General features: G+C 39.9%; 1 protein-coding gene across 1 annotated transcript; it reads left to right on the top strand.

Moving 5' to 3' along the window:
* The first annotated feature begins 1,595 nt into the window (after positions 1-1,595).
* On the top strand, positions 1,596-17,656 carry snapc1b (small nuclear RNA activating complex, polypeptide 1b). Its single transcript, XM_062033785.1, has 10 exons — positions 1,596-1,973; positions 7,654-7,810; positions 8,188-8,328; positions 8,410-8,514; positions 13,649-13,810; positions 13,878-13,928; positions 16,969-17,034; positions 17,120-17,252; positions 17,319-17,390; positions 17,455-17,656. The coding sequence occupies exons 1-10, from the start codon at positions 1,843-1,845 to the stop codon at positions 17,484-17,486; spliced, it is 1,050 nt and encodes a 349-aa protein (XP_061889769.1). The 5' UTR covers positions 1,596-1,842; the 3' UTR covers positions 17,487-17,656.
* The last annotated feature ends 622 nt before the right edge of the window (positions 17,657-18,278 follow it).

Raw genomic sequence — 18,278 nt, 5'->3', positions numbered from 1 at the left:
GGAGAACCGACATTGGCTAAGAAACAAAGGTGTGGAAATGTCCCCATTCTCTATAGAAGATATAAAATGTGGTATTTTTTTTTTATAAAGGACTGTAACATAGAAATGTTTGTAAACATTATTATGATCCAGGCAAACATTTTTCTACATAAATGTCGATTTATGTAGAAATCTATATTTTCTAATTGACTTAATGGTTTGCAGTTATCAATCAAATCTTGGAGAATGACAAAGAGGACAAAATCCCTTAAAAAAGTATCCTTGTTAAAATGTTTTAAAGTGATTTAGGTAGCCCTTTTTGTCTTTTTTTATTATTATTTATTATTTAATTATCCATCTGTATTTGCTTTTGTTTTATTTCCTTGTTGTTAGAAGTGTCTAGACCGTTGATGTTGATGTGTGTTTGTTGTTCAATAAAAAGAAAAGAAAAAAACTTTCAACATAACCAACAATCTAATCTACACACCAGGTTGAGCAAATCACGAAATCAGCAAAACATGTCAAGGAAAGAAAACAAAAGCAAATACAGATAGAGTATTCAATAATAATACAAATATATGAAAAAAAAAACAAAAGACAAAAAGTAGGGATGTCCGATAATGGCTTTTTGCCGATATCCGATATTCCGATATTGTCCAACTCTTAATTAACCGATACCGATATCAACCGATACCGATATATACAGTCGTGGAATTAATACATTATTATGCCTAATTTGGACAACCAGGTATGGTGAAGATAAGGTCCTTTAAAAAAAAAAAATAAAAAAATAAGATAAATAAATTTAAAACATTTTCTTGAATAAAAAAGAAAGTAAAACAATATAAAAACAGTTACATAGAAACTAGTAATTAATGAAAATGAGTAAAATTAACTGTTAAAGGTTAGTACTATTAGTGGACCAGCAGCACGCACAATCATGTGTGCTTACGGACTGTATCCCTTGCAGACTGTATTGATATATATTGATATATAATGTAGGAACCAGAATATTAATAACAGAAAGAAACAACCCTTTTGTGTGAATGAGTGTAAGTGGGGGAGGGAGGTTTTTTTGGGTTGGTGCACTAATTGTAAGTGTATCTTGTGTTTTTTATGTAGATTTAATTAAAAAAAAAACGAAAAAAAAACAAACTAAACGATACCGATAATAAAAAACCTACACCGATAATTTCCGATATTACATTTTAAAGCATTTATCGGCCGATAATATCGGACATCTCTAACAAAAAGGGCTACCTAAATCACTTTATATGTTTTTAACAAAGATATCAATTTAAGGGCTTTTGTACTCTTAATCAATCCTCCAAGATATGATTGATAATTGTAAACTATTAAGTCAATTAGAAAATGTAGGCCTTACTTTCATATATGGACATTTATGGAGAAAAAAAATTTGCATGGACCATAATAATGTTGACAAACATTTCAATGTTACAGTCTTTTATAAAAATACCAAATTTGATCTCTTCTATAGAAAATGCTCCAAATTTGCCCTCCCTTAATGTGATTTAGGGAGCCCTTTTTGTCTTTTTTATTTGTTTTTTTTTTTTCATATTTTTTAGTATTATTACTCTATCCGTGTTTGTTTTTTGTTTTTTGAAAGTGCCTTGTCTTTTTGTGTGAATTATAAATGTATGTTTGTTGTTCAATAAAATAAAATTAAATTAAAAAAATTTGCCTTCCGATTTTAGTCGCCAGTTGATGACGTCACATACAAGGGACCTGCGCAGACGTGTTTACATTGTACTTGCCTGTGAAATATAGAAACAAATGTCTTAGTGAAATTAAGTTACTTTAAGACATTATTTTAAAAAATATATATTTTTGGCTTCTCGTAAGATGAATTCCTGCCGCAAACAAGTCAAGTGTGACTGCGAGGAGCTGCTGGATCGCTTTAAACAAACGGACTCGGTCCGCTTCGAGACTTTCTCTCAAGTCTGGAAGGAGATGAAGTTTGAGCAGATATTTTAGTAAGTTTACTCTCACACGCACACACAAACTATTAACAAATGTTTAAAAATATTAATATACTACTGTTCTCAGTTTTAATGTAGATTTAACTAGAAAAACATGGATCTAACATAATAGTGTGAGAGTCCAGTCCATAGTGGATCTAACATAATAGTGAGAGCCCAGTCTGTAGTGGATCTAACATAATAGTGTGAGAGTCCAGTTATAGTGGATCTAACATAATAGTGAGAGAGTCCAGTCCATAGTGGATCTAACATAATAGTGTGAGAGTCCATTCCATAGTGGATCTAACATAATAGTGTGAGAGTCCATTCCATAGTGGATCTAACATAATAGTGTGAGAGTCCAGTCCATAGTGGATCTAACATAATAGTGTGAGAGTCCAGTCCATAGTGGATCTAACATAATAGTGTGAGAGTCCATTCCATAGTGGATCTAACATAATAGTGTGAGAGTCCAGTCCATAGTGGATCTAACATAATAGTGTGAGAGTCCAGTCCATAGTGGATCTAACATAATAGTGTGAGAGTCCATTCCATAGTGGATCTAACATAATAGTGTGAGAGTCCAGTCCATAGTGGATCTAACATAATAGTGTGAGAGTCCAGTCCATAGTGGATCTAACATAATAGTGTGAGAGTCCATTCCATAGTGGATCTAACATAATAGTGTGAGAGTCCAGTCCATAGTGGATCTAACATAATAGTGTGAGAGTCCAGTTATAGTGGATCTAACATAATAGTGAGAGCCCAGTCTGTAGTGGATCTAACATAATAGTGAGAGAGTCCAGTCCATAGTGGATCTAACATAATAGTGAGAGCCCAGTCTGTAGTGGATCTAACATAATAGTGTGAGAGTCCAGTCCATAGTGGATCTAACATAATAGTGAGAGAGTCCAGTCCATAGTGGATCTAACATAATAGTGTGAGAGTCCAGTCTATAGTGGATCTAACATAATAGTGAGAGAGTCCAGTCCATAGTGGATCTAACATAATAGTGAGAGTCCAGTCCATAGTGGATCTAACATAATAGTGTGAGAATCCAGTCCATAGTGGATCTAACATAATAGTGTGAGAGTCCAGTCCATAGTGGATCTAACATAATAGTGAGAGAGTCCAGTCCATAGTGGATCTAACATAATAGTGTGAGAGTCCAGTCCATAGTGGATCTAACATAATAGTGAGAGAGTCCAGTCCATAGTGGATCTAACATAATAGTGTGAGAGTCCAGTTATAGTGGATCTAACATAATAGTGAGAGAGTCCAGTCCATAGTGGATCTAACATAATAGTGAGAGAGTCCAGTCCATAGTGGATCTAACATAATAGTGTGAGAGTCCAGTCTATAGTGGATCTAACATAATAGTGAGAGAGTCCAGTCCATAGTGGATCTAACATAATAGTGAGAGTCCAGTCCATAGTGGATCTAACATAATAGTGTGAGAATCCAGTCCATAGTGGATCTAACATAATAGTGTGAGAGTCCAGTCCATAGTGGATCTAACATAATAGTGAGAGGCCAGTCTATAGTGGATCTAACATAATAGTGTGAGAGTCCAGTCCATAGTGGATCTAACATAATAGTGAGAGCCCAGTCCATAGTGGATCTAACATAATAGTGTGAGAGTCCCGTTATAGTGGATCTAACATAATAGTGTGAGAGTCCAGTTATAGTGGATCTAACATAATAGTGAGAGCCCAGTCCATAGTGGATCTAACATAATAGTGTGAGAGTCCAGTTATAGTGGATCTAACATAATAGTGTGAGAGTCCATTCCATAGTGGATCTAACATAATAGTGTGAGAGTCCAGTCCATAGTGGATCTAACATAATAGTGTGAGAGTCCAGTCCATAGTGGATCTAACATAATAGTGTGAGAGTCCATTCCATAGTGGATCTAACATAATAGTGTGAGAGTCCAGTCCATAGTGGATCTAACATAATAGTGTGAGAGTCCAGTCCATAGTGGATCTAACATAATAGTGTGAGAGTCCATTCCATAGTGGATCTAACATAATAGTGTGAGAGTCCAGTCCATAGTGGATCTAACATAATAGTGTGAGAGTCCAGTCCATAGTGGATCTAACATAATAGTGTGAGAGTCCATTCCATAGTGGATCTAACATAATAGTGTGAGAGTCCAGTCCATAGTGGATCTAACATAATAGTGTGAGAGTCCAGTTATAGTGGATCTAACATAATAGTGAGAGCCCAGTCTGTAGTGGATCTAACATAATAGTGAGAGAGTCCAGTCCATAGTGGATCTAACATAATAGTGAGAGCCCAGTCTGTAGTGGATCTAACATAATAGTGTGAGAGTCCAGTCCATAGTGGATCTAACATAATAGTGAGAGAGTCCAGTCCATAGTGGATCTAACATAATAGTGTGAGAGTCCAGTCTATAGTGGATCTAACATAATAGTGAGAGAGTCCAGTCCATAGTGGATCTAACATAATAGTGAGAGTCCAGTCCATAGTGGATCTAACATAATAGTGTGAGAATCCAGTCCATAGTGGATCTAACATAATAGTGTGAGAGTCCAGTCCATAGTGGATCTAACATAATAGTGAGAGAGTCCAGTCCATAGTGGATCTAACATAATAGTGTGAGAGTCCAGTCCATAGTGGATCTAACATAATAGTGAGAGAGTCCAGTCCATAGTGGATCTAACATAATAGTGTGAGAGTCCAGTTATAGTGGATCTAACATAATAGTGAGAGAGTCCAGTCCATAGTGGATCTAACATAATAGTGAGAGAGTCCAGTCCATAGTGGATCTAACATAATAGTGTGAGAGTCCAGTCTATAGTGGATCTAACATAATAGTGAGAGAGTCCAGTCCATAGTGGATCTAACATAATAGTGAGAGTCCAGTCCATAGTGGATCTAACATAATAGTGTGAGAATCCAGTCCATAGTGGATCTAACATAATAGTGTGAGAGTCCAGTCCATAGTGGATCTAACATAATAGTGAGAGGCCAGTCTATAGTGGATCTAACATAATAGTGTGAGAGTCCAGTCCATAGTGGATCTAACATAATAGTGAGAGCCCAGTCCATAGTGGATCTAACATAATAGTGTGAGAGTCCCGTTATAGTGGATCTAACATAATAGTGTGAGAGTCCAGTTATAGTGGATCTAACATAATAGTGAGAGCCCAGTCCATAGTGGATCTAACATAATAGTGTGAGAGTCCAGTTATAGTGGATCTAACATAATAGTGAGAGAGTCCAGTCCATAGTGGATCTAACATAATAGTGTGAGAGTCCAGTCTATAGTGGATCTAACATAATAGTGAGAGAGTCCAGTCCATAGTGGATCTAACATAATAGTGAGAGTCCAGTCCATAGTGGATCTAACATAATAGTGTGAGAATCCAGTCCATAGTGGATCTAACATAATAGTGAGAGGCCAGTCTATAGTGGATCTAACATAATAGTGTGAGAGTCCAGTCCATAGTGGATCTAACATAATAGTGTGAGAGTCCAGTCCATAGTGGATCTAACATAATAGTGAGAGTTCAGTCCATAGTGGATCTAACATAATAGTGAGAGAGTCCAGTCCATAGTGGATCTAACATAATAGTGTGAGAGTCCAGTCCATAGTGGATCTAACATAATAGTGAGAGAGTCCAGTCCATAGTGGATCTAACATAATAGTGTGAGAGTCCAGTCCATGGTGGATCTAGCATAATAGTGAGAGCCCAGTCTGTAGTGGATCTAACATAATAGTGTGAGAGTCCAGTCTATAGTGGATCTAACATAATAGTGAGAGAGTCCAGTCCATAGTGGATCTAACATAATAGTGAGAGTCCAGTCCATAGTGGATCTAACATAATAGTGTGAGAATCCAGTCCATAGTGGATCTAACATAATAGTGTGAGAGTCCAGTCCATAGTGGATCTAACATAATAGTGAGAGCCCAGTCTATAGTGGATCTAACATAATAGTGAGAGAGTCCAGTCCATAGTGGATCTAACATAATAGTGAGAGTCCAGTCCATAGTGGATCTAACATAATAGTGTGAGAGTCCAGTCCATAGTGGATCTAACATAATAGTGAGAGCCCAGTCTGTAGTGGATCTAACATAATAGTGTGAGAGCCCAGTCTGTAGTGGATCTAACATAATAGTGTGAGAGTCCAGTCTATAGTGGATCTAACATAATAGTGAGAGAGTCCAGTCCATAGTGGATCTAACATAACAGTGAGAGTCCAGTCCATAGTGGATCTAACATAATAGTGTGAGAATCCAGTCCATAGTGGATCTAACCTAATAGTGTGAGAGTCCAGTCCATAGTGGATCTAACATAATAGTGTGAGAGTCCAGTCCATAGTGGATCTAACATAATAGTGTGAGAGTCCAGTCCATAGTGGATCTAACATAATAGTGTGAGAGTCCAGTCCATAGTGGATCTAACATAATAGTGTGAGAGTCCAGTCCATAGTAGATCTAGCATAATATTGTGAGAGTCCAGTCCATATTGGATCTAGCATAATATTGTGAGAGTCCAATCCATAGTGGATCTAACATACTAGTGTGAGAGTCCAGTCCATAGTGGATCTAACATAATATTGTGAGAGTCCAGTCCATAGTGGAACTAACATAATATTGTGAGAGTACAGTCCATAGTGGATCTAACATAATAGTGAGAGAGTCCAGTCCATAGTGGATCTAACATAATAGTGTGAGAGTCCAGTCCAAAGTGGATCTAACATAATAGTGAGAGTCCAGTCCATAGTGGATCTAACATAATAGTGAGAGTCCAGTCCATAGTGGATCTAACATAATAGTGTGAGAGTACAGTCCATAGTGGATCTAACATAATAGTGTGAGAGTCCAGTCCGTAGTGGATCTAACATAATAGTGTGAGTGTCCAGTCCGTAGTGGATCTAACATAATAGTGAGAGTCCAGTCCATAGTGGCTCTAACATAATATTATGAGAGTCCAGTCCATAGTGGATCTAACATAATAGTGAGAGTCCAGTCCATAGTGGATCTAACATAATAGTGTGAGAGTTCAGTCCATAGTGGATCTAACATAATAGTGAGAGTCCAGTCCATAGTGGATCTAGCATAATAGTGTGAGAGTCCAGTCCATAGTGGATCTAACATAATAGTGTGAGAGTCCAGTCCATAGTGGCTCTAACATAATATTATGAGAGTCCAGTCCATAGTGGATCTAGCATAATAGTGAGAGTCCAGTCCAATTTATTTCATTTCTGCGAGTGAGCAGTACTTTTGCGTCAATCACTTGTCCTTTTGGTTATGGTTATGAGTTTATTTCAAACAAGCTATACGGGTGGGCAAATATTTGAGATCGGTAGGTTGTGAGTTCAAACCCCGGCCGAGTCATACCAAAGACTATAAAAATGGGACCCATTACCTCCCTGCTTGGCACTCAGCATCAAGGGTTGGAATTGTTGGTTAAATCACCAAAAATGATTCCCGGGCGCGGCCACCGCTGCTGCTCGCTGCTCCCCTCACCTCCCAGGAGGTGATCAAGGGTGATGGGTCAAATGCAGAGAATAATTTCGCCACACCTAGTGTGTGTGTGTGAGACAATCATTGGTACTTTAACTTTTAACTTTTTTATTTATTTGGAATTTATCGTTCTATTGTTTCTTTTTCTGTGATATGGATCCCCCTGGGTCTGAAATAAAATTACTTCTTGTGTTTCAGTGGCACTGTGGGTAGTGCGAAGCGGGCCTTCAGTCGCCTGGTGTTGGACACGGCTTACGTCTACGTCCTGCCACCTTTTAGCTTCCAGATCCGAGTGGGAGGACTCTACCTGCTCTACAGTCTCTTCCAATGCCAGACAGCCTTACCACGTGTCGGGGTCAGCATGGAGGGGAGGAGATGTCACTGGAACATTTTAAGGACAAACGTGATTGTGGAAAGGGAGTGTGGTCAGCGCACTTGCAGGAGAAAAGGTCACCGCCTCTGTCCAGGGTGCTGAAAACAGAGCGCCATCAGACGGGGGCGTGGCTTGTGCTGACGGCGAGACACAGCTGGCAGATGATTAAGATTAACACATACCACCTGTGCAATCTTAATCATCTGCACGCTGTGTCTCGCCGTCAGCACAAGCCACGCCCCCGTCTGATGGCGCTCTGTTTTCAGCACCCTGGACAGAGGCGGTGACCTTTTCTCCTGCAAGCGCGCTGATCACACTCCCTTTCCGCAGTGATGTTAAGAGACGCCGTGTGTCCGCAGATCCGCTTGGCGCTGAAGGACTGGGAGGACATTCAGACCTTTGAGAAGGACGCCTTAGGAGCTCAGCATCTCGACGTCGTCTACATCCTGCATCAGCTCATGTTCCAGAAAGCTTTCTACTTCACCGCCATGCCCACCTTGGTCAGCCTCCCGGTCCAGCTTCTTCTTCTTTTAGCCGACGTCCTCCTCGCTGACAAGTTGATGATGTTTTTGCTTCTTCAGCTGACCTTCAAGAAGGGCAAGGAGGAGAAAAAGTCGCAGCTGTATAAGAAGTTTGTGGCGCGGGCGTCCGGCCCACAAGAGCTCATCAACAGTGAGCTCCTGGAGGTGAGCATAAGTCAAAGGTCTCAGGGTATCCGCGGGGTCTCAAAAAGTTTTAAAAAAAAGTCTTAAATCCAATCATTTTAATTTGAGGCCTAAAATTGTCCTAAAATCTCATGAAAGTAGAGATGTCCGATAATGGCTTTTTTGTCGATATTGTCCAACTCTTAATTACTGATTCCGATATCAACCGATACTGATATATACAGTCGTGGAATTAACACATTATTATGCCTAATTTTGTTGTGATGCCCCGCTGGATGCATTAAACAACGTAACAAGGTTTTCCAAAATAAATCAACTCAAGTTATGGAAAAAAAAATGCCAACATGGCACTGCCATATTTATTATTGAAGTCACAAAGTGCATTCTTTTTTTTAACATGCCTCAAAACAGCAGCTTGGAATTTGGGACATGCTCTCCCTGAGAGAGCATGAGGAGGTTGGGGTGGGCGGGGTTAGGGGGGTAGGGGGTGGGGGTGTATATTGTAGCGTCTCGGAAGAGTTAGTGCTGCAAGGGTTTCTGGGTATTTGTTCTGTTGTGTTTATGTTGTGTTGCGGTGCGGATGTTCTCCCGAAATGTGTTTGTCATTCTTGTTTGGTGTGGGTTCACAGTGTGGCGCATATTTGTAACAGTTTTAAAGTTGTTTATTACGGCCACCCTCAGTGTGACCTGTATGGCTGTTGACCAAGTATGCCTTGCATTCACTTGTGAGTGTGAAAAGCCGTAGATATTATGTGACTGGGCCGGCACGCAAAGGCAGTGCCTTTAAGGTTTATTGGTGCTCTGTTCTTCTCCCTACGTCCGTGTACACAGCGGCGTTTTAAAAAGTCATACATTTTCCTTTTTGAAACCGATACCGATAATTTCCGATATTACATTTTAAAGCATTTATCGACATCTCTACAAGAAAGGTCTTAAATACGATTTTGAAAGGTCTTAAAAATCTAACGACGTAACTTTTATGTACAACAAGCATAAACTTTCAGTCTCGCTTTGAAATGTTTCGATTTTCGAGGACGCTAAAACGGAACTAAAGTAGGCTACCTGTGCTGACCCGTCAGAATTTATCGAGCACCACCAGCTAGCGTGCGCAGCGTTGTGTTGTGTTGTTACAGCTAAGCATAGCAGCGGAGAAAACTTAACGATGTCATGATCTGTGGTCTGGATTATGTTTTGTTGTTCTTTGTTAGTTTTTGGACTCTTTTAGTTCCTGTTTGCGCTCCCTTGTTTGTTTAGTCACCATGGCGACTCATTACTTTCACCTGCCTCATATGTTCGGGACACGCACCTGTTCTAATGAGGAGACTATTATTTAAGCCTGTCGTTGCCAGTTAGTCGGGCTGGCGACATTGCTCTTGTCATGTTATTTTCATGCCATAGTTCATGCTTATATTCTTGCGATTGTTTCATGCTCTTTTCTTGCTTCATGCCATGCCAAGTAAGTTTTGTTTATTCATGCCACAGTTAGCGAGTTTTTGTTTTGCCCTGTCCATAGTTTACGCTAAGTGTTAGTTTTTGTTTCCTGCGCTAAGTTGTGCCTTCGCCTTGTGCGCCTTTTTTGTTGGTACCTGTTTTAGAGTGATTATTAAATATTAGGGATGTCCGATAATGGCTTTTTGCCGATATCCGATATTCCGATATTGTCCAACTCTTACCGATATCAACCGATACCGATATATACAGTCGTGGAATTAACACATTTTTATGCCTAAATTGGACAACCAGGTATGGTGAAGATAAGGTACTTTAAATAAAAAAAATAAAATAAAATAGGATAAATAAATTAAAAACATTTTCTTGAATAAAAAAGAAAGTAAAACAATATAAAAACAGTTACATAGAAACGATTAATTAATGAAAATGAGTAAAATTAACTGTTAAAGGTTAGTACTATTAGTAGACCAGCAGCACGCACAATCATGTGTGCTTACGGACTGTATCCCTTGCAGACTGTATTGATATATATTGATATATAATGTAGGAACCAGAATATTAATAACAGAAAGAAACAAACCTTTTGTGTGAATGGTGGAGGGAGTTTTTTTGGGTTGGTGCACTAATTGTAAGTGTATCTTGTGTTTTTTATGTTGATTTAATAAAAAAAAAAAATAAATAAAAACAAAAAACAAAAAAACGATACCGATTCCGATAATGAAAAAACCGATACCGATCATTTCCGATATTACATTTTAACGCATTTAACACATCTCTATTAAATATGTTCCTACCTGCTACCGTTGTCCGGAAAAGTCCGTTTGCGTCCTGGGAGAACAATCCTCGCAGTAAGATGCCATAACCCCCCCGTCATGACAAATGAAAGACCACAGCAAAGCCAAATTACTTTCATAAGATGGGTATGTAAATGTTCAACGATTTGTGTCTCCTGAACCACCAAGCCGGTGGATGGAAACGTATAAAGTGTTCAGTGCCCAGATGTACAGCCATCGGGGAGGGAAGAGTTTGTAAACATGGCGGTGAAAGTGAATGGAATGATAATGTAAATGTCAAAAATCCGTGATAAGCCCGTGTCAAAAGATGCTGAAATGCCACACCCAATACTAAGGAGTGTTATGTGGGTTAAGTGGCGCCAATTGCCGAAGGAGATCAATACAAGATGTTTAGTACTGAAATCATACTATTACAAACCCTGTTTCCATATGAAATTGTGTTAGATGTAAATATAAACGGAATACAATGATTTGCAAATCATTTTCAACCCATATTCAGTTGAATATGCTACAAAGACAACATATTTGATGTTCAAACTGATGAACTTTTTTTTTTTTGCAAAATAATCATTAACTTTAGAATTTGATGCCAGCAACACGTGACAAAGAAGTTGGGAAAGGTGGCAATAAATACTGATGAAGTTGAGGAATGCTCATCAAACACTTATCTGGAACATCCCACAGGTGTGCAGGCTAACTGGGAACAGGTGGGTGCCATGATTGGGTATAAAAACAGCTTCCCAAAAAATGCTCGGTCTTTCACAAGAAAGGATGGGGCGAGGTACACCCCTTTGTCCACAACTGCGTGAGCAAATAGTCAAACAGTTTAAGAACAACATTTCTCAAAGTGCAATTGCAAGAAATTTGGGGATTTCAACATCTACGGTCCGTAATATCATCAAAAGGTTCAGAGAATCTGGAGAAATCACTTCACGTAAGCGGCATGGCCGGAAACCAACATTGAATGACCGTGACCTTCGATCCCTCAGGCTGTACTGCATCAACAAGCGACATCAGTGTGTAAAGGATATCACCAGATGGGCTCAGGAACACTTCAAAAAACTACTGTCACTAAATACAGTTTGTCACTACATTTGTAAGTGCAAGTTAAAGCTCTACTATGCAAAGCGAAAGCCATTTATCAACAACATCCAGAAACGCCACCGGCTTCTCTGGGCCCGAGATCATCTAAGATGGACTCATGCAAAGTGGAAAAGTGTTCTGACGAGTCCACATTTCAAATTGTTTTTGGAAATATTCGACATCGTGTCACTCGGACCAAAGGGGAAGCGAACCATCCAGACTGTTATCGAGGCAAAGTGTAAAAGCCAGCATGTGTGATGGTATGGGGGTGCATTAGTGCCCAAGACATGGGTAACTTACACATCTGTGAAGGCACCATTAACGCTGAAAGGTACATACAGGTTTTGGAACAACATATATTGCCATCTAAGCGCCGTCTTTTTCATGGACGCCCCTGCTTATTTCAGCAAGACAATGCCAAGCCACATTCAGCACGTGTTACAACAGCGTGGCTTCGTAAAAAAAGAGTGCAGGTACTTTCCTGGCCCGCCTGCAGTCCAGACCTGTCTCCCATTGAAAATGTGTGGCGCATTATGAAGCGTAAAATACCACAGCGGAGACCCCCGGACTGTTGAATGACTGAAGCTCTACATAAAACAAGAATGGGAAAGAATTCCACTTTCAAAGCTTCAACAATTAGTTTCCTCAGTTCCCAATCGTTTACTGAGTGTTGTTAAAAGAAAAGGTGATGTAACACAGTGGTGAACATGCCCTTTCCCAACTACTTTGGCACGTGTTGCAGCCATGAAATTCTAAGTTAATTATTATTTGCAAAAAAAAAAAAAAGTTTATGAGTTTGAACATCAAATATCTTGTCTTTGTAGTGCATTCAACTGAATATGGGTTGAAAATTATTTGCAAATCATTGTATTCTGTTTATATTTACATCTAACACAATTTCCCAACTCATATGGAAACGGGGTTTGTACATACAGTAAGGACACGCTCATTTCTCTGTGGTTAAGTTAAAGTTAAAGTGCCAATGATTGTCAAATTATTCTCTGCATTTGACCCATCACCCTTGATCACCCCCTGGGAGGTGAGGGGAGCAGTGAGCAGCAGCGGTGGCCGCGCCCAGGAATCATTTTGGTGATTTAACTCCCAATTCCAACCCTTGATGCTGAGTGCCAAGCAGGGAGGTAATGGCTCCCATTTGGACTCAGCAGTAAAACTACAGTCGTGGTCAAAAGTTTACGTACACTTGTAAAGAACATAATGTCATGGCTGTCTTGAGTTTTTTTTGTGATAGAGTGATTGGAGCACATACTTGTTGGTCACAAAAAAACATTCATGAAGTTTGGTTCTTTTATGAATTTATTATGGGTCTACTGAAAATGTGAGCAAATGTGCTGGGTCAAAAGTATACATACAGCAATGTTAATATTTGCTTACATGTCCCTTGGCAAGTTTCACTGCAATAAGGCACTTTTGGTAGCCATCCACAAGCTTCTGCTTGAATTTTTGACCACTCCTCTTTTGACAAAATTGGTGCAGTTCAGCTAAATTTGTTGGTTTTCTGACATGGACTTGTTTCTTCAGCATTGTCCACACATTTATGTCAGGACTTTGGGAAGGCCATTCTAAAACCTTCATTCTAGCCTGATTTAGCCATTCCTTTACCACTTTTGACGTGTGTTTGGGGCCATTGTCCTGTTGGAACACCCAACTGGGATTAAAGGCCTCACCTTTTTTTCTCCAAACATATTGCTGGGTATTGTGGCCAAACAGCTCAGTTTTGTGTTTCATCTGACATCAAAAAAGGTTAATAAACACTGCTCTAGGAGGCGTGGTTGCTCACCAAAGGAGGTTGGTGCGTGTCTTCGTAGGAGCTGTCCAACATTCACCAGCTCTACGGGAAACTCAAGACGAACGTGTACTCCGAAGCCCAGCAGGCCGACTTGGGGATCAACCTGATCAAGACAGATCTGACCCCGCGGCTCCGAGGATCCGTGATGACCTTCCACACGTGGCAGAAGAGGAAGCAACAGGTGCGTCAACGCTGCTAACTCACCTTGACCACGGCAGTCCATGACTGTAAATGTGTGTTTTTGTCAGGACGAGAACGAGGAAGAAGACGCCAAAGAGGGGACGTCTTCGCAGGCAGAGGTGAGCAACACTACCACTTTTTTTAATTCTAAGATTTTAACCGAAATAATGTCTTTGATAAAGACGTCAATCGCTCGTTTTAGGGATGTTTCGATCAAGGTTTTATGCGGCCTATTCTGAAATCGATCACCCATGAGTAAGGTTGTACGTAGAGATGTCCGATAATGGCTTTTTTGCCGGTATCCGATATTCCGATATTGTCCAACTCTTAATTGCCATTAATTAGTAATTACTTAACTTAATTACATCAACCGATACCGATATATACAGTGGTGGAATTAACACATTATTATGCCTAATTTTGTTGTGATGCCCCGCTGGATGCATTGAACAATGTAACAAGGTTTTCCAAAATAAGAGAACAACTTCAACTCAAGTTATGGAAAAAAGTGCCATATTTATTATTGAAGTCACAAAGTGCATTATTTTTTTTAACATGCCTCAAAACAGCAGCTTGGAATTTGGGACATTCTCTCCCTGAGAGAGCATTAGGAGGGTGAGGTGGGCGGGGTAGCGGGGGGTTGTATACTGTGGCATCCCGAAAGAGTTAGTGCTGCAAGGGGTTCTGGGTATTTGTTCTGTTGTGTTTATGTTGTGTTACGGTGCGGATGTTCTCCCGAAATATGTTTGTCATTCTTGTTTGGTGTGGGTTCACAGTGTGGCGCATATTTGTAACAGTGTTAAAGTTGTTTATACAGCCACCCTCAGTGTGACCTGTATGGCTGTTGACCAACATTCACTTGTGTGTGTGAAAAGCCGCAGATATTATGTGACTGGGCCGGCACGCAAAGGCAGTGCCTTTAAGGTTTATTGGCGCTCTGTACTTCTACCTACGTCCGTGTACACTGCGGCGTTTTAAAAAGTCATACATTTTACTTTTTGAAACCGATACCGATCATTTTGAAACCGATACCGATCATTTCCGATATTACATTTTAAAGCATTTATCGGCCGATAATATCGGTAGTCCGATATTATCGGAGATCCCTAGTTGTATATACTACCGCGATACTAATGAATCATATTCGGTACTATACCGCCTCTAAAAGGTACCGGTCCACCGCCCCCTCGTCGTCGTCACGTCGTGTCATTGCTGGTTTACGAGCAGAGGAGCATGTTCGGCGGCGCACACACACAGAGTACTTACAAGCAGACACAGTGTGTAGACAGAAAAGGGAGAACTGACACATTTTGGCTTAAAAACTAACGACGCCGTACCTGAATGTAAACAAATGCCATCGGTGGATCTACACCTGACATCCACTGTAATGATACCAAGTAAAAGAGCGTATCTAGTCGATACTACTATGATTACATCGACATTTTTTAGCATCACAAAATCGTGTTTATTTTTTTTCAAATTCATATTATGTTTACAAACTCAGAAAATATGTCCCTGGACACATGAGGACTTTGAATATGACCAATGTATGATCCTATAACGACTTGGTATCGGATCGATACCCAAATTTGTGGTATCATCCAAAGCTAATGTAAAGTATCAAACAACAAAATAGGGTTGTATTAGTATAGTACCCGCGATACTAATGAATCATTTTCGGTATTCATCATTTCAATTTTCTAGAATCAAATGTAAAAACTATGTTTTTAGACCATCTCCTTGCAACCAAAGAAGGAGCTTTTCTAAACTGTAGAAAAGTTTCATTATAGTTATTTTACCAAATAATACCTCCAGTGCCCATTAAAAACTCGGTTTTACAAGTTCAGATCTTGATCCCGATTGCTACAAATGATGACATTCTAAAGTGGCTTTCTTTAAATTATTTTATTCAATTTTGTTTATGTCTTTTAATTGTTTTATTTCTTTTATTCCATTTATTTATTTTATGTATTTTTTTACTTTTTATTTTTTATTCTATTGCTGTCACTTACGTTACCAAGAAATGCAGTTTATTTGCCGTAGTGGAGGTGATTATTAGTCGTTTAAGAGAGCGGCTCCACACTGTGTATGGACACACATAATTAGCTGCTCGCCGCTTGTCAGTGAGAGAGGACCAGCGTTTGTGTCAGGTTCAAACACTGATGACATCTATTAAACAGGACAAGAAGCAAAGAATCAAACAGAGACAGAATTCAATTTGGCTCAATTGAGGAGAAACGTGTCGACCTGTAACCTCTTACCTTCTTTTATTTGGATATTCCCTGTTTACATAACAACAGCTGTTTCTAAAGAAATGGGGGGTATGTAAACATCCATTGTTTTCAGTCACATTAACACAAAAGAAAAAGATGCCTCGGGCTTGCACTGGTCCTGGATCGAGCTTGGGCAAGTCTTGGATCACAATAGATAACCCCTCCCGTCTCTTCCCATCGTACACAATGGAATTTTACAAGCCTTTGGCTTGGTACAACAAAGACAGACTCTTGTCTGTTCACTGGGAACTCAGAGAACGGAAAGTTTTTTGTGGGTATGTAAACATCCATTGTTTTCGGTCACATTAACACAAAGGAAAAAGATGCCTCGAGCTTGGACTGGTCCTGGATCGAGCTTGGTTAAGTCTTGGATTACAATAGATAACCCCTCCCGTCTCCTCCCATCGTACACAATGGAATTTTACAAGCCTTTGGCTTGGTACAACAAAGACAGACTCTTGTCTGTTCACTGGGAACTCAGAGAACGGAAAGTTTTTTGTGGGTATGTAAACATCCATTGTTTTCGGTCACATTAACACAAAAGAAAAAGATGCCTCGGGCTTGGACTGGTCCTGGATCGAGCTTGAGCAAGTTTTGGATCACAATAGATAACCCCTCCCGTCTCCTCCCATCGTACACAATGGAATTTTCCAAGCCTTTGGCTTGGTACAATAAAGACAGCCTCTTGTCTGTTCACTGGGAACTCAGAGAACGGAAAGTTTTTTGCTAATTTACATACAATTTTTCTGACAGTTTGTGATCGTCAACGTAAAGTCAGCACGAAAATCGTCCGATAGGCTACCAATCACTGGCCGATTGATCGCCACGTCCCTAGCTCGTATTATAGTGGTAGCTCCGTTCTTGACTTTGTGTGTGCTGTGTTCAGTGCCCCTCCAGAAGAGCAGACTTTCTGTCCTCCATCAAGTCTAAAGCATATGGAGAAGCTGCCGAGGTTTGTGCCCCTCCCCCTTCAAAAAGATGATGTCATATGTTGACATTTCCTAATCCAATCCATGCATTTTGTTTCCTGTGCTAAGGCGTCCAAGTCTCGACGCCATCGCCAAGTCAACGTGGACATCGGAGACGAGCCCGACCCCGCGCACCCGAAAGGTCCCAGCAGGTTGAAGCCGTCTCTCAAAGCCAGAACCAATGAGAACATCGACGTCCCAGGTAGTTGGACCCTCTTGGAACTTAGAACCTGGGAACCTCACTGAGGAACATATTGTCTTTGGTCAGGTGACTTGTGGGAGGAAGTGGCCGACACGACTCGAATAAATCGTCTCACCGCGCTGGACTGTGTCCCTGAAGGTATCATCATGGCCACGCTGCGTCAAAATATCCTTTTCATTTCTGTCCTCGCTTTGTCTTTCAGGGAAAAAATTGAGCAGAAAGAAGACGACGTGAGGATGAAAACAACTTTTTAACGTTGTTTTTAAAGAGATATTTTATTTTACGTTTGCATAGTTTTGTTCATTAAGAACATTACTGCTGTGGCCTTGTAAGAAAATTCCACTTTTTAACAACAATATTTAACAATTTTCAAATGTTTTCTTTCAATACAATTTCTGCCTCATCAGTATTAAACCTGGAAAGAAAAACAGACACAAGCTTTTTTCTGGACATCCATATTTCATCGCTGAGTTTTTGCTCCTGCTGAAGGTAGGATGTCTTTTGCTCGTAGAATTTCCCTTTCATGAGAATTGGAAAAACCAAAACCAATAGTTTGTTTTTTTTAAGTTCCTTTTGAAATACATTTTCAGTGTCAAAGAACAATAACTAGATCTAAAAAAACGGTTAGGTTTTAATTTTATATTTCATAAAAGAGAAGTGAAAATCAGCAGAAATTTTTTATTTCTCAAATTCTGACACTGGAACCGGAAGTTATGCATATCATATATAACATGTCTTTATGTATTCCGTCCTTGATGTATTCTTCCCATCTTTCCTGTGAAAGATGGGAAGAATACATCAAGGACCTGTTTGAGGACGATCAACCATTCCAAGAAATCTTCCTAAAAACAGCAGAAACAGGACCACCCGTTCTAAGAAGCGAAGTTGAATGGGCACTAAAACATGAAACAGGGCAAGAAGTCACCTGGCCCGGACGAGATACCAACCAAGAAGCTCCTAGCTCTAAAGGGCGTCGGAATAGATCCGCTGTTGGATCTCATCACCAAAGTCTACGGAACAGGAATG

The sequence above is a fragment of the Entelurus aequoreus genome, linkage group LG23, assembly GCF_033978785.1.
Source record: "Entelurus aequoreus isolate RoL-2023_Sb linkage group LG23, RoL_Eaeq_v1.1, whole genome shotgun sequence".
Lineage (NCBI taxonomy): Eukaryota > Metazoa > Chordata > Actinopteri > Syngnathiformes > Syngnathidae > Entelurus > Entelurus aequoreus.
Note: the sequence above shows the minus strand (reverse complement) of the source record. Positions and strands in the feature narration are given on the sequence as shown.